Genomic DNA, 13,877 nt, shown 5'->3' with positions numbered 1-13,877 from the left:
TTGCCTCGGCCTCCCAAGTTGCTGGGATGATAAGCGTTCTTGTTTTATTTCTTTTGTGTGAGCACATGACATTGGAAAAAAGCATTGTAAGGGAGAAAGGGTTTGTTTGGCTCACAGGCCCCAGGTACAGTCCATCATTGCAGGGTCAGGATGGCAGAACTGGAAGCCACAGTCATCGCAAGCACTTCTGTAGTCCAGGGCAGAGAGAATGGATGCGCGCATGCTTGCTGCTCATCTCGCCTTCTCTGTTCTTTCACAGTTCAGGCCCCAGACCCAGGGAACGTAGCCACGCCCTTTTAGTCTGGGTGTTCCCACATGGATTAACAAAGTCAGTGACAGCCCTCTACACAAAGACCTCTCTGATTTAGAGAACCTCTTATTGAGACTGTCTTCTGGTAATTCAAAAAAATAGTAACTAAAAATAAAAATTAAAAAAAAAAAAGGAGGTTGGAGAGATGGTTCTGCAAGCAAAAGCACCTTTTGTGTTAAGTCAGCAATTGAAACTAACCATAACAGCTGGTGTGCTCGCCATGGATTCTGAAACAGATTCTTGCTGCATGGCCCAGGCTGTCCTGCAGTCTCATCCTTCAGTGTCAGCCTCCCTGTGCTGGGATTATGCCTGCCACAACGTACAGTCCTTTTAATATAAAAATATATACATAGATATGTACAGACACTGTATGTGTCAATGTATTTAATGTATTTTTTTGGTGCTGGGAATGGAATCTGGGACTGAGTGCCTGCTAAGCAAGGACACAACTGCTGAGCTGTGCTCCAGGCCCTTGGCTTTTTTTTGAAACATCGTCTCACTGCGTAGCTCAGGCTGGCCTCAAACTCACAGTCCTCCACGCTGAGGCTCTGAATGGCTAAGATCACAGGTGTGGGTCTCTCTTCACTGAATCCTGGTGCGTTAACTTCTGAGGTCTACATTCTCTTCAGTGTCTGGAATAGACTGGCTGGAGGCGGGTCCTTGGAGGGGGCCCGTCAAAGGCGATTGTAGGTTTCTATTTGAACGGCATGGTGTGTCCTGATCCCATCTGGGGGTGTGCTACCCTGCCTCTATTTGAGCTCTCTAGCCTGACTATCACTCCTTTAGTCGAGCCTCCTGACAGTGAAACCTCAGGAGATAATAAGCATGGCTTCCTAACATCCTCTGCTTTCTCACAGACAAAGGCCCCAGTGAGGACCCATGGCCAGAAGAGAGGCCAGCAGAAGGTGAGGCCCTGTCTGTCTCCCGTAATTCCCTTTCCACTTCTACTGCGGCCCTGTGAGAAATTCTCCTTCCCCTCCCATCTCTCTCCAGCACCCTGCATTTGGGCCGGGAGCCTTGTGTGAGCTGCGCCAGGTGGGAGAAAGCTCTAGAGTGTGTTAGAAACTGGCAGGCTTCTGTCAGAGTCAAGTTTTACCTTCGGTTTGCACAAGTTGTGCCCCTCACCTTCCTGAGCAAGATTTTAAGCTTTAGTATGTAAAACTTACTTTCTATATAAAAGATACTACAAGAACAACTGTCCTTTTTTTCCCCTCCCTGCTGAGAACAAGGCAGGGTAGGTAGAGAGGCCAAGGTAAGAGTGAAATTCTATTTATCACTAGTGTGAATGCCACTTTGTAGAACCCAGCTTGGTACCTGTAAAGTTATTAGGAAATGTTTACTGCCCCCTGGTGGCAGTGCATGCGAATTACAGGCTTACTTTGTTTACGTTGCGTGCTTTACATGGTTGTTGCGCTAGCTGATCTAAAAGTAATGCTGTCAGAGAACAGCCACCAGACCTTTTACATCTCCACTGTGACATAGTTCCCAATCACGTATGCAAAATCCAGGAATTACAACAGGCTTCTGTAGAGCTGCCGTTTTTCCAAAGTCTCACCACAGGGTCCTTCCTGATGCCTTCAGGGCTGGGGTGTGAGCTAAGAAGCGCCAAGTTTCTCTCTCCAGAAAACTCAACACATGTCTTTTGCCTTCCAGAGAGCCCTGGAGATGTGATCCGGCCCCTGAGGAAGCAGGTGGAGATGCTGTTCAACACAAAATATGGTGAGTAGGGAAAGGGATGGTCCTGAAGGTCAGAGAAAGGGACAGAACTGGAACTCACCTTCAGGATGGTAACACTTGAGTGATTGGCCCCTATAGCTCAGCCATGTCAATAGCCTCTGGCAGAGAATTCCACCCTGCTGGCCTACTCCACACATTCTTTTTGTTGTTGTTGTTTTTTAAGATTTATTTATTTATTATTTATATAGTATTCTGCCTGTATGTGTGCCGGCAGGCCAGAAGAGGGCACCAGATGGTTATGAGCTACCGTGTGAGGGGATTAGGGGTATGGCTCACTGGTAGAGCACCTGCCTAGAATCCCCAGTGAGGGGCTGGGGTGTGGCTCAGTGGCAAAGTGCTTTTTTAGCACATATCAGCCCTTGGTTCCATTCCCAGCCCTACAATAAGACAAACCTGAGTCCAGGAAAATGGAAGAGATTAAAGAAGGCTGTTTTCTGTAGCTCCTCAAGTTTGCCAGGTGCTGGCTTCTCACGAGCCCTCTCCTGCCTTCCACACATAGTCCTAAGCCTGCTTTGCAAATGTGGAACTATGAAGCCTGCTGTAGCTGTCATGATGGCTGGCTCAAGGCACCAGGCTACTCAGGGGCAGAGAACCTCGGATATGGCTAGTCCTAGATCTGGCTTTGTGAAGGTTTGGGGGTTTGGAAGGCGGTTTCAGAGGAGAGGGGGCAGCAGTCACATAGCAGAGATACTCTCGTTTCTCTGCTATGAAGGCGGGAGTGAAGAGTGGCTGTTGGGGTTCATATTCCTGGGCTGTATGTGTGCCTCCAGACAAGTCACCTTCACTGGGTAACTTTATCCTGGCCTGCGGGTTAGATGTGCTTTCTACCCTCTGGCAAGTTTATGGGGTTCAGCTGAGTGCTGTCTCTAAAGCCCTCACCTAAAGCAGCTCCCATGGAGAGGTGGAGGCCAGGATTGGGGTTCCAGGTTGCCTGACAGTAGCCGTGTCTTCACAGCCAAAGCCATTGGTACCTCAGAGCCAGTCAAGGTGCCCTATTCCAAGTTCCTGATGCACCCCGAGGAGCTGTTCGTCCTGGGACTGCCTGAAGGCATCTCTCTCCGAAGACCCAACTGCTTTGGGATTGCCAAGCTGCGGAAGATTCTGGAGGCTAGCAACAGCATCCAGTTTGTCATCAAAAGGTAAGTCTGGGTGTTCCCGGGCTAGCCACAGACACATGCTGAGAGCCAGTCTCAAAACAGAATGAAAGAAAAAACAAGGAAGAGCGTGCAGGTCTGAGGGTGGCATCAGAGACGTGACTCAGCGGGTGAAAATGTTTGCTGTCAAGCCTGATGGACTTGAACTTTATCCCTTAGACCGTTGTGCTCCCAAGCTTTGGGGGTCAGGCCGCCGTTCCACAGGGTTGCCTAAGACCATGGGAAAATACAGATAATTTACATTACAGTTCATAACAGTAGCGCAATTACAGCTACGAAGTAGCGATGAAAAGAATTTTGTGTTTGGGGTCACCACACCATGAGTAACTGTATAAAAGGGTCATGGCGTTAGGAAGGTCGAGACACAACCTTTACCTTAGACCCAAACAGCAGAAGAGAACTGACCTTCACATGTGTGTCATGGCATGATGCTCACAGACACACACACACACACACACACACACACACACGTAATAAAGAAGTAAGTGTAACCAGACAAGGGCTGGTGAGATGGCTTGGCTCATAAAGGTCCTGGCCACCAAACCTGAAGGCTTGAGTTCAGTCCCCGGACCCACGTGCTAGAAGGAGAAGATGACCCCAGCAAGCTTATTCTCAGCTCTCCACGTGTGAGTTGTGGCCTACACTTACACGCACACATACACCGTGTTTTTTTTTAAATTAAGTTGTACACATAGACATGAGGGCTGGCCAGACCCCTCAGGGACACTGTGAGAAGCAGCAGCAAACTGGCATCTTCCCGCGGTCCACTTTGCAGACACTTCCTTCCTTTTCTTTTTTATTTACTTTGCTCTCTGATTTGGTGCGTTTGGCTTTTGAGAGTTTTTGTTTTTAGGACAGGATCTTCCTTTCTAGCTCAGGCTACTCTGGAGTTCACCGTGTAGCCCAGGCTGATCCAACTGATCTTCCTGCTTCCACCTCCCTTCGTGTCCTCTGGTCTCATAGACACGAGCTACCCTGCCCTGCTGATTCTCCATTAGAACTGAGTGTGACGGTTTCTAACTGTATAATAGCACTCAGGAGGCTGAGGTAGGATCCATGGTTCTCGGCCTTCCTAACGCTGCAGCCTTTAATATAGTCCTCGTGCTTTGGTGACCCCAGCCGTAAACTTACTTTCGTTGCCTCTTCATAACTAGTTTTGCTACTATTAGGAATCGTAATGTAAATATCAGTGTTTTCCAGTGATCTTACACGACCCCTGTAAAATAGGTGTTGGACACCCATCCATCCCCTTCCCCTCAACTCCCACCTCCCCCATACCCAAGGGGGTTGTGACCCACAGGTTGAGAGCCATGGCTGTTGAGTTTGGGCTATATCACAATACCTCATCTCAACAAGAAAAACAAAACAAGAGCTGCTTTAGACGAGGCTCGGGCAAGCCTGAGGACCGGAGTTTAAACCCTGGTACCCAAATGGTATGAGCAAAAAAAGAGCCAGGTGAGGTGTTGTGAACCTGTGATCCACAGTGAGCAGAGAGAAGAAAATCCCTGGTTTTGCTGGCCAGCCAGTGTGGCCAAATATGTGGGCCGAAGGTTCAGGGGGAGACCTTCAAAACACACAGTGGAGATGGCTCAGCAGTGAGGAATGCCTGCTGGCCTTTCTCAGGACCTGAGCTTGGCTCCCAGCGTCCTGGACCAGCCACTCATAACCACCTGTAACTCTAGCTCCAGTTGTCCTAGCGCCCTCTTCTGGCTTCTTCAGGCACTACACTGCCTCTTACTACACTGTTTCTGCTCGCTTTCACATACACACACACATAATTTAAAAAAAAAAGAAATTACCAAAAATTAACATGGAGAGCAATTAAGGAAGATGCCGTCTGCTGACTTCTGGCCTCTACAGGCACCTACACACATATGTGTAACACACATGGAGGCTGTGTGTTTCAGTGCTAGGCAGTAGGGATCGGCTAACATCAAAAGCAGGGACCACCAGCCGGCCCAGGACTTGGGAGGATCCTCAGAGCTCAGTGCTGTTGGTAGCTCCCGTTAGCAGGATGGCTGCCCCCATGTGGCAGGGACCTTGACTGTGTGTTGGTCAGGGCTAAGAAAGCCCATCAGCCAGATCTATAGACGGAGGTCCGGAGGTGCTGCCGAACATCCCTGGGTGCTTGGACAGATCTCATTGACAGCGCTGGTTATGTTTTCTAGACCTGAACTGCTCACTGACGGTGTCAAAGAACCTGTTGTGGACACTCAAGGTACCGGGGCGTGGGCGAGACACAGGTGGGTGTGGGAGGGTGCCGAGTCTCTGCCATACCCCTCCTGATGCCCCTGTCCTATCCCCTACCCTAGGCATTTCCCCACTGCCCCTGTCGGGTTTGCCCCCTCGATGCCACCTGAGACCCCGGGTGCTCCCTCCTCACCTGCCTTCTCTCCCCACCCCACCCCCAGAGAGGGACTCCTGGGACCGTCTTGTGGACGAGACCCCGAAGAGACAGGGACTTCAAGGTAAGTTTAGGCCCCGTATAAGTTTAGGCATTCCAGGGTCATGACCTTGAGTGGCTGGGGGCGGGGCGGTGATGGGACAGCAGTGGAAGTGGAAGGCTGGGCCCCGCCAGTGGGTTGTAGGGCACCCGACTTGGTCCCGGAGCCAGACCGTAGCCTGGTAGCTCTGAGTTAGCGCCCGGCTGTCGGGAAGGGGACTCCAGAGCTGCTGTTCTATCTGGGGCGTGGCCATCTCCCTTCCTCATTCGTCAGCCCAGTTCTTACTGCTGGGCTGAAATTGGAATTCAGTGAAATTGGAGGAGCAGACGGTGGTCACGGAGAACCAGAAAGGCAGACAGGAAAGCAAGCGGTGGCCAGGGGAAGACGACGTTAAAGGAGCGCCTGCCCACCGGGCCTCAGAGGAGACTCCTGGCCCCCTTAGCATGAGAGGCCAGCCAACATCCCTGCTATCAATAGGGATGTAACTGAGAACAAAACACAGGCTATGTGTGTGCAGCTTAGAGAACTAGTGGGCGTGGCCGGTGTGGGTCCCGGGATGACTTCATGGTCGCCGTACTCCTGAGGAGTTGAGAGGGCAGCAGTGACCAATGATGGAACCAAAACCTGAGACTGGCTGCCAGTCACCTTTGTCACGCCCTCCTCCCAGGCTGTTGGAACATGCCGCCCTGTGTTGTGTATCGGACCTCACCCTGTGCCGACCCCTAAAGGCAGACCCAGAGCAGTCTGAGAATTTCACCAGAGGCCATTTCCTCTCCCTGCCATCCACACAGCCATACCTTTTCCCTTCTAAGGCCAGAACAGGATGTAACCTCCCTGAGGTCAAAGGTGCATGGTGGTCCTTAATCAACAGTAACTCAGAATGGTAGAGCCCTTGCCTAGAGCCTACCCACCCTGTGAGGGAATAGCAGCATGGGCCAGTATTAGAGCATCTGCCTGTAATCCCCACCCAAGGTGAAGGGCCGGGGGTGTGGCTCAGTGGTAGAGCACCTGCCTAGAATCCCCCAGTGAGGGGCTGGGGCGTGGCTCAGTGGTGGAGTATTTCTGTGCCATCTGCAAGGCTCTGGGCTTCATCTTCTGTACCACCACATAATAAGTAGCCCCTCGTAGGGTGGACACTCCCTTCTGTCCCTCTGTCTCCCGTGAGCTCTTTGAAGCCCTTGCTCCCACTCCCATCTGGCCGAAGGCACAGAGACCCCCCCCCTCCCTGGTGTCTCACCTCCAGGCTTGTTTATTGTTTTGTTGATTTTCAAATGTCAACAATTAACTCAATTTCCTCTCATTGCTGTTGTCGAAACAGTGTGAGTCCTTCTATGGAAAACACACACACACACACACACACACACACACACACACACACACGAGTCTCAGGAAGACTGGTTCTGAAGGACTCTGAGGGGCCCACTCCAAAGATCTGCTAATTGCCAGAGAAGGAGTTCCCTGTAATTAGGAAATCATTTTCCTGTAAAAGTCATCAAGTGCCTTTTAATGTACCAGCCTCTGTCCGTAATTGTATTCGCTTTGCAGAAAATTACGACACCAGACTCTCACGGATCGACATCGCCAACACACTTAGGGAACAAGTCCAAGACCTGTTTAACAAGAAATATGGTGAGTTACAGGCAAGGGTCAGGGGGAGGGGGAGGGCAGCTTCCTGCCGGTGGTCAGCTTCATATCGGCAGAGAGGTTGATCTGTATTTAGGTATTTTCTTGCTTTTTAAGAAGAAATATATTTATTGTGTGGACGGGCATGGTACCCACCATAAATATGGTGGTCACATTTGTGGGAGTGGCTTCTTTCCTTCCACCGTGGGGATGCTGGCTGTCAAATTCAATTTGCTGGGTTTCCTTTGTGCACCGAGTCGCCTCGCCAGCTCTTTTATATTTCTTGAGCATCGACTGTGTGCCCGGGACTGGGGACACAGTGAGGGATGTGGTTGGCCGTGCACACCTATAACCTCGTCTCTCGGGAAGTCTCAGCAGGATTGCTTTGAGTTTCCGGCTAGCATGAGCTACAGAGTACGATTTTGTCAGGACTCGGATAGAGGGCGTGGCGGCGAGCTGATGAGGTGGCTTGCAGGGTATGGGTCTTTGCTGCCAGGCCTGACCAGCGTTTGATTCCTGGAACCCACAGAGTGACAGGAGAGAGCCAGCAACTGCAGGCTGCACTCTCGCCTCTACCATATGCATCGTGGAATGTGCACACACACAAATAAATAAAATGTAATCTTAAACTTTTTTTTTAATAGAGGCTGGGGTGTGCCTCAGTTGGTAGACTAGTTGCCGAGCATGTGTGAAACCTTGGTTCAGTGACATCACGTGAACTGGGTAGGATGGCTAACACCCACCATCCCAGCACGGGGGAGGCAGAGGCTGGCGTAGCTCTGAGGCTAGTCAAGGCTACATGATAAGGCCCTGTCTCAGGAAGCGGAGGAGGGAGCCTGAGAAACCGGAACCGCTGCCGTAACCCAGCACCTGGAACCACACAGTGGAGGCCCACCCAGCATGGCTTCACACCAGAAACTCCCTGAACAGTACACACGTTCATCTCCAAGATCTACCCACACACACTCTCCCAAAGGGCCCTGTGCCCCCTGGGAGAGGAGTGTCTGTACTGAGGTGCCACAGCCTGCTCCTGACTGGCACAGCTGTCTTTCTTGTATCCAGGTGAAGCCTTGGGCATCAAATACCCAGTGCAGGTACCCTATAAGCGAATCAAAAGCAATCCGGGCTCGGTGATCATCGAGGGCCTGCCTCCCGGGATCCCGTTCCGCAAACCCTGCACCTTCGGCTCCCAGAACCTGGAAAGGATCCTCTCTGTGGCTGACAAGATCAAGTTCACCGTCACCAGGTTCCGGATGAGGAAAGGGGGGTCGTGGGGTGGGGGCGAGATTAGACTGGCTGCAATCAGGAGCTGGTTCCAAAAGTTCCTCCAGTGGGGGTACTGGAGAGGGAGGCAGACCAGACATCGTCCAGGGGCCCCACACGCTGACCGTGCATCCTTCCGACCCGCAGTAGCCCCGAACCCAGCCCCCTGAGAAAGCAAACCCTTTGCACAGGTGGCCTGGGCATCTTGTTAGAATGTGGCTTCTGGGGCTGGGGAGCCGCTTTCATGGGACAGTGCTTACTGAGCAAGCCTGCATTTGGATGCACCTCAGCACCCATATAAAAATTGGGGCATGCTGGCATGTACCTGTTAGCCCAGCGGTGGCATATGGGAAGAGAGGCGGGGGGAGCCAGGGGCTAGCTGGCTAGCTAGTCTAGCTAAGTGGCTTGTTTTATGTTCCCTGAGAAACCTTTCCACTGAGAGGGGGCGGGAGAGAGGGAGCGAGCGAGCCAGACGGTGCTGGGTGGTGGTGCAGCCTTTAATCCGGGCACTTGGGAAGCAGAAACAGGTGGATCTCTGAGTTGGAGACCAGCATGATCTATAGAGTGAGTTCCACAACAGCCAGGACTACACAGAGAAACCCTGTCTCAAAACAAAGCAAGGTAGAATGACTGAGGAAGATACCGGAAGCCAATCACTGTCAGGCTTGCACCCAGAGTACCTGCCGCTGTGCACATGCACACACGGTACAGACCCCAAAACATGCCTCTCACCCCAGCACTCAGGAAGTGGATGCAGGATGGTGATAAGTTGAAGTTAGCCCGGGCTGCATGCTGCAGAATGAGACCCTTTCTCAAACAAAAACAAAACAGTGCGGCTTGGCTGGCTTCCAAAGTGTGTGGCGCACACGAAGCCCAGAATTCTGGCCCCAGCACCTCCTAAATCAGGGGTAGTGATGTACGCCTGTAGTCTCGGCACTCAGGAGGTAGAGGCAGGAGGATCAGAAGTTTGGGGTCAGCCTTGGCTACAGCATAGGGAATTCAAGGCTGTCCTGGGTTCTGGGAAGTCCGCTCTCAGAGTCAAACATTAAATGCTAATGTCTGAAAAGGGCCCTGGGCGTTTGTTTGCAGTTTCTTAGCAAGCTGGTATCATCATGTACTTGGTCTTCTCGCCAGTGCCTCCCCCTGAAGCCCCTCTTCTGCTTCCTTCCAGGCCATTCCAAGGACTCATCCCAAAGCCTGGTAAGTGGTTCATCTGTGGGTTTGGGAGGTATGTGACGTTGGGGGTGGGGTTCATGCCCGGTTCTGGGAGCGCAATGCCTAGCCCAGGAGCAGGACCTGGGTACTGCCCTGCTGTGTCACCAGCCCCCTGTGTGTCTGCCTCAGACTGAGGGGGAAAGGCTGCAGATGCCCTGGGTGGACCTCCGAGTTTGAAGTTTACTTGGTCTACAGAGTGAGTTCCAGGACAGCCAGGGCTACACAGAGAAACCCTGTCTTGAAAAAACAAACCAAAAACAGAGCTTCTGTGAAATCCCCACTGAAAGGCTGGGGTGTGTCCAAGTGGTAGAAACCTGCCTAGAATCTCCTAGTCAGGGGCTGGGCAATGGCTAAATCAAGCTTGTTAAGATTACATGTAGCAGGATGTCATATCAAATGCCTTTAATCCCAGCACTCAGGAGCCAGAAGGAGGGGGATCTCTGTGAGTTCCAGGACAGCCAAGGCCACACAGAGAAACCCTCTCTCCAACTCCCCAAAAAAAGAGATTTTGTATGTACTTCACCATACCTGGCTTATGTGTTGCTGGGGCTGGAACCATGGCCTCTTGCATGCTAGGCAAGCCCCTATATCTCTAGCTTTATCTCTAGTCTCCAAGACCCTTTCTTCAAAGGATTTTAATGCAAAACAAACAGAAACTCTGGCCTTAGTGTACCCTCTGCAGCAGCTCACTGAGTAGACTCTATGCTCCTGTGCCCACTGAGAAAGCCCTGGGTGAGGCCAGAGGTTGAGCCAGAGCTTGGAGGGTTTGGGGCCGGAATGAGTACTTCCTCAGGAAGGACAGCCAGGCAGGCCTGTGAGCACAGAGGGCTGTCTACCAGTAAGAGATCCAGGAGGTCCCTTCTGTGGGGCCGACCCTGGTTTCCTAACAAGCTCCTCCCCTCCACCGCAACTCCTGAGTTTGTGAATGCAGGCCTCCTGGCTCCAGACTGGTAACCAGTGACTACCTGAGCTGATGGTATTGCTGGGTGGTGCTGCTCCTGTCCCCCGGGAGCGAGGGGAGGCGAGGTGCAGCAGAGAAATGTGGCTGGACCTCCTGCCTCCGTAGAAACTCAGTGAGTTCACCTCAGCCAATCCCCACAGCCCCGAGGCTCTCCCTGCCTTCCACACCCCACTTGTTTGGGGGGGCAGAGTCTTTGTATGTATCCCAGACTGGCCTCAAATTTGTGATCCTCCTGCCTCAGCCTCCAGTCTTGAGATTACAGTTGTATGCTCCCACTCTGGGGTTGATTACCTTCTCACAGGAGGAGACGTAAGTTTAAGAAACTCTCTCAGAGCCACGGCATTTGACTCACCTGGCTGAGATCTGAGAGATCGTCCCCACCTTTTGCAGGAGCCAAGTTGTGACCACCCTCCCCACCACCACTCCCTCCCTGCCCCCATCCACTGTGCTGAAACTCTGAGCCTGCTGAGTGTCACTTTATCACCCCCTTCCTGACACTAGCTGCAATCACACGGGGCCTGTCTACAGTCTTAAACTCCCACTTTGAAACTGGTGTATTTACTTGGTTGATGGGTTTTGTTCTTTGGTTTTAGGATTTTTGTTTGTTTGTTTTGTTTTCCCAGACACGGTTTCTCTGTGTAGTGCTAGCTAGATGTCCTGGAACTAGCTCTGTAGACCTGGCTGGCCTCAAACTCAAGAGATCAGCCTGCCTCTGTCTCCTGAGTGCTGGGATTAAAGACATGTGCCGCCGCCACCACCACCTGGCTCTGGCTTTAGAATTCTCAGGGTGTGTGTGTATGTGTGTGTGCACACACATACACACACGCCTGCAGAGGTCAAAGAGCAACCCTGGATGTTGGTCCTGTAAAGCTGCTCTTTTGTTTTTTTAAAGATAATATCTCTCATTGGCCTGAAGCTAAGGCTGGCCTATCTCTGCCTCTCCGGTGACAGAATTACATTTTCACGCTACAACAGTTAACTTTTAAGAAAAGAAAAGTGTTTGTGAATGGAACACCTTCAGAGGCCAGAAGATGTCACCTGAAGTTCCCAGTTGTGAGCTGCCTGACACAGGTCCTGGTAACTTGAACTCAGGTCCTCTGAGCCATCTCTCCAGCCTGGCTTTAAAACAAAGGAAAAAATTACAGCTGGGCCTGTAACCCCAGCATTCATGGAGGCAGAGGCAGGTGGATTTCTGTGAGTTTGAGACCCGCCTGGACTGCAAAGTGAGTCCAGGACAGCCAAGGCTACACAGAGAAACCCTGTCTCAAAAAAAATAAATACTGCATATTTGGCATGTGTGTGTGTGTGTGTGTGTGTGTGTGTGTGTGTGTGTGTACGTGTGTGTACTTACAGAGATCTTCCTGTCTCTGCCTCCTGAGTCTTGGGATTAAAAGTGCACTACCACCACCCAGCTCTCACCTGTGTTTGACCTATGTAGCCCAGGCTAGCCTTGAATCTGCAATCCTTCTCTTCTTCCTCCCAGGTAACTGGAATTACGGGTTCATGCCACCAGGTCTGGTGTGGTTTGGGTTTTATTTTCAGGCACTAGGGTTCTGTTTTCCAAATGACGTCAGAATTGACTTCTCTGGTAGTAACTATGGTGAGCAGCTTCCATGGGGGCAGGTGGACTACAGAAGATAACACTAGAGCCAAGGACAGGAAGGTCTACAGAGGCCTGAGCCCAGGGGGTGGGCCCAGAGAGAGAGGAAGTGAGATCTAGAATAGGTGGACAGGCCTGTAATCCCAGCACTCTCGGATGCAGAGGCAGGTGGATCTCCGAGCTCGAGGCCAGCCTGGTCTACAGAGTGAGTTCCTGAGTCCAGGAGGGCCAAGGCTAGGGGGAGGATCTAGAATGGGATGGGGTGGCTGATGAGGAGGGTGGTGTAAAAGATGGATAATGAAGGTGACACTTGCCTAAAGGTCTGTGTCTGCAGAATTCTGAGTGGTTAGGGGGGTAGAGGGGAAAGCCAGAGCTTTGGGAGTAGTGAATTCCCTGTCACCAGAGACATTCAAGCTCAGGTGAGGTAGTCAGTCACTTACCACAGAGAATATTCTTACAGGGTTTGCTGCAAGGGAGGATGGGAAGAGCTGTTCCCACATACTTGACAGAACCCACTTCCCTTTGCTGCCCAGTTATGACCTTCCAAACAGCCAGGCACTTCTTCTGCAGGGTGGGGTGGTCCGTGGCCCCAGCACCTGGGAGGAGTTCAAGGCCAGCTTCAGTTACATAGTAAGTTTGAGGCTAGCCTGGACTACAAGAGGCCTTGTCTCAAAACCCGAATAATAATAGGGACTTGAGGGATGGCTCAGAGGTTGAGAGTGTTTGCTGCTTTTCCAGAGGACCTGAGGTCAGCTTTTAGCAACAGTATCAGGTGGCCCAGAACTCCAGTGCCTGAGGGCCCGATGCCCACTTGTGGCCGCCACAGGCACCCGCAGACACTTGGCATGCTTGCATGTGCATGCACGCACACCATCATCGTCGTCGTTCAGCAGCAGCGTTGTGTCCTCTGGCCCCAGGGTGCGCTGTCAGGGAAGATGGGAAGCACTGGGGTCCCCACAGGCAGAGCACTGGGGCCCTTATCTATAAAACAGGAACAGGGTTGCCTTCTCACTACCGAGGCCAGGTGGCTCTCGGGGGCTCAGAAGTGCTAACTCTGCAGCCTGGATTAGACCTTGCAGATGTAGGCCTGGCCAACCTTTGTGCTGGGTCTCTGCAGCCCGGAAACCTCTGCACTCCGAGGAGCGAAAGCCAAATTCCCAGCAGTCCCAGGCTAATCTAGGACACACCACAGTGGACTTCCCAGTTCAAGTTCAATTACGAGAAATTATTAGGGCAGATTAAGCCCCACCTCGGTGGGCATTTACTCCAAGCACTCAGAGAATAAGAGGGGGGAAATTAAAACTCTTTAATCATTTCATGTTCCCAAAGAGAAACCAGCCCGGAACAGAAATCTCTTGTGGCTTTCTGTGGGTTTAAGCTATCACGTTGCTTTCATCTGTAAATTGCTTTCAGGTTCCCACCCCCCTCAAGTTTTGAGCAATTAAATGAGTTTCATGGAGACAGAAACTGCAAGTGTTAGTCATTTTTTAACAAATGGAGAGGTTTGCAGTGTCAAAATATTGTCACACCTATTTCAAGCCAGACCACGGTAGCTGGTAACCAAGGTCAC

The 13,877-nt window shown here is 51.6% G+C and overlaps 1 protein-coding gene across 10 annotated transcripts in view; it reads left to right on the top strand.

Moving 5' to 3' along the window:
* Gtf2ird1 (GTF2I repeat domain containing 1) overlaps positions 1 to 13,877 on the top strand; it is an 86,873-nt gene that overhangs the window by 64,430 nt on the left and 8,566 nt on the right. For 7 of the 10 annotated variants that reach the window (XM_055605699.1, XM_055605695.1, XM_055605691.1 and 4 more), the window contains exons 15-22: positions 1,168 to 1,215; positions 1,964 to 2,029; positions 3,003 to 3,186; positions 5,370 to 5,419; positions 5,514 to 5,669; positions 7,191 to 7,274; positions 8,331 to 8,514; positions 9,703 to 9,731. In XM_055605699.1, coding sequence (XP_055461674.1) covers positions 1,168 to 1,215; positions 1,964 to 2,029; positions 3,003 to 3,186; positions 5,370 to 5,419; positions 5,514 to 5,669; positions 7,191 to 7,274; positions 8,331 to 8,514; positions 9,703 to 9,731 — 801 coding nt within the window. The remainder of the gene's footprint in view (positions 1 to 1,167; positions 1,216 to 1,963; positions 2,030 to 3,002; positions 3,187 to 5,369; positions 5,420 to 5,513; positions 5,670 to 7,190; positions 7,275 to 8,330; positions 8,515 to 9,702; positions 9,732 to 13,877) is intronic. The other 3 variants (XM_055605700.1, XM_055605698.1, XM_055605694.1) reach the window with 1 other exon arrangement.

Source organism: Psammomys obesus, unplaced genomic scaffold, assembly GCF_907164565.1.
Source record: "Psammomys obesus unplaced genomic scaffold, mPsaObe1.curated_primary_1811, whole genome shotgun sequence".
Lineage (NCBI taxonomy): Eukaryota > Metazoa > Chordata > Mammalia > Rodentia > Muridae > Psammomys > Psammomys obesus.
The sequence above is the reverse complement of the archived record's forward strand: the minus strand, read 5'-3'. Positions and strand labels throughout refer to the sequence as shown.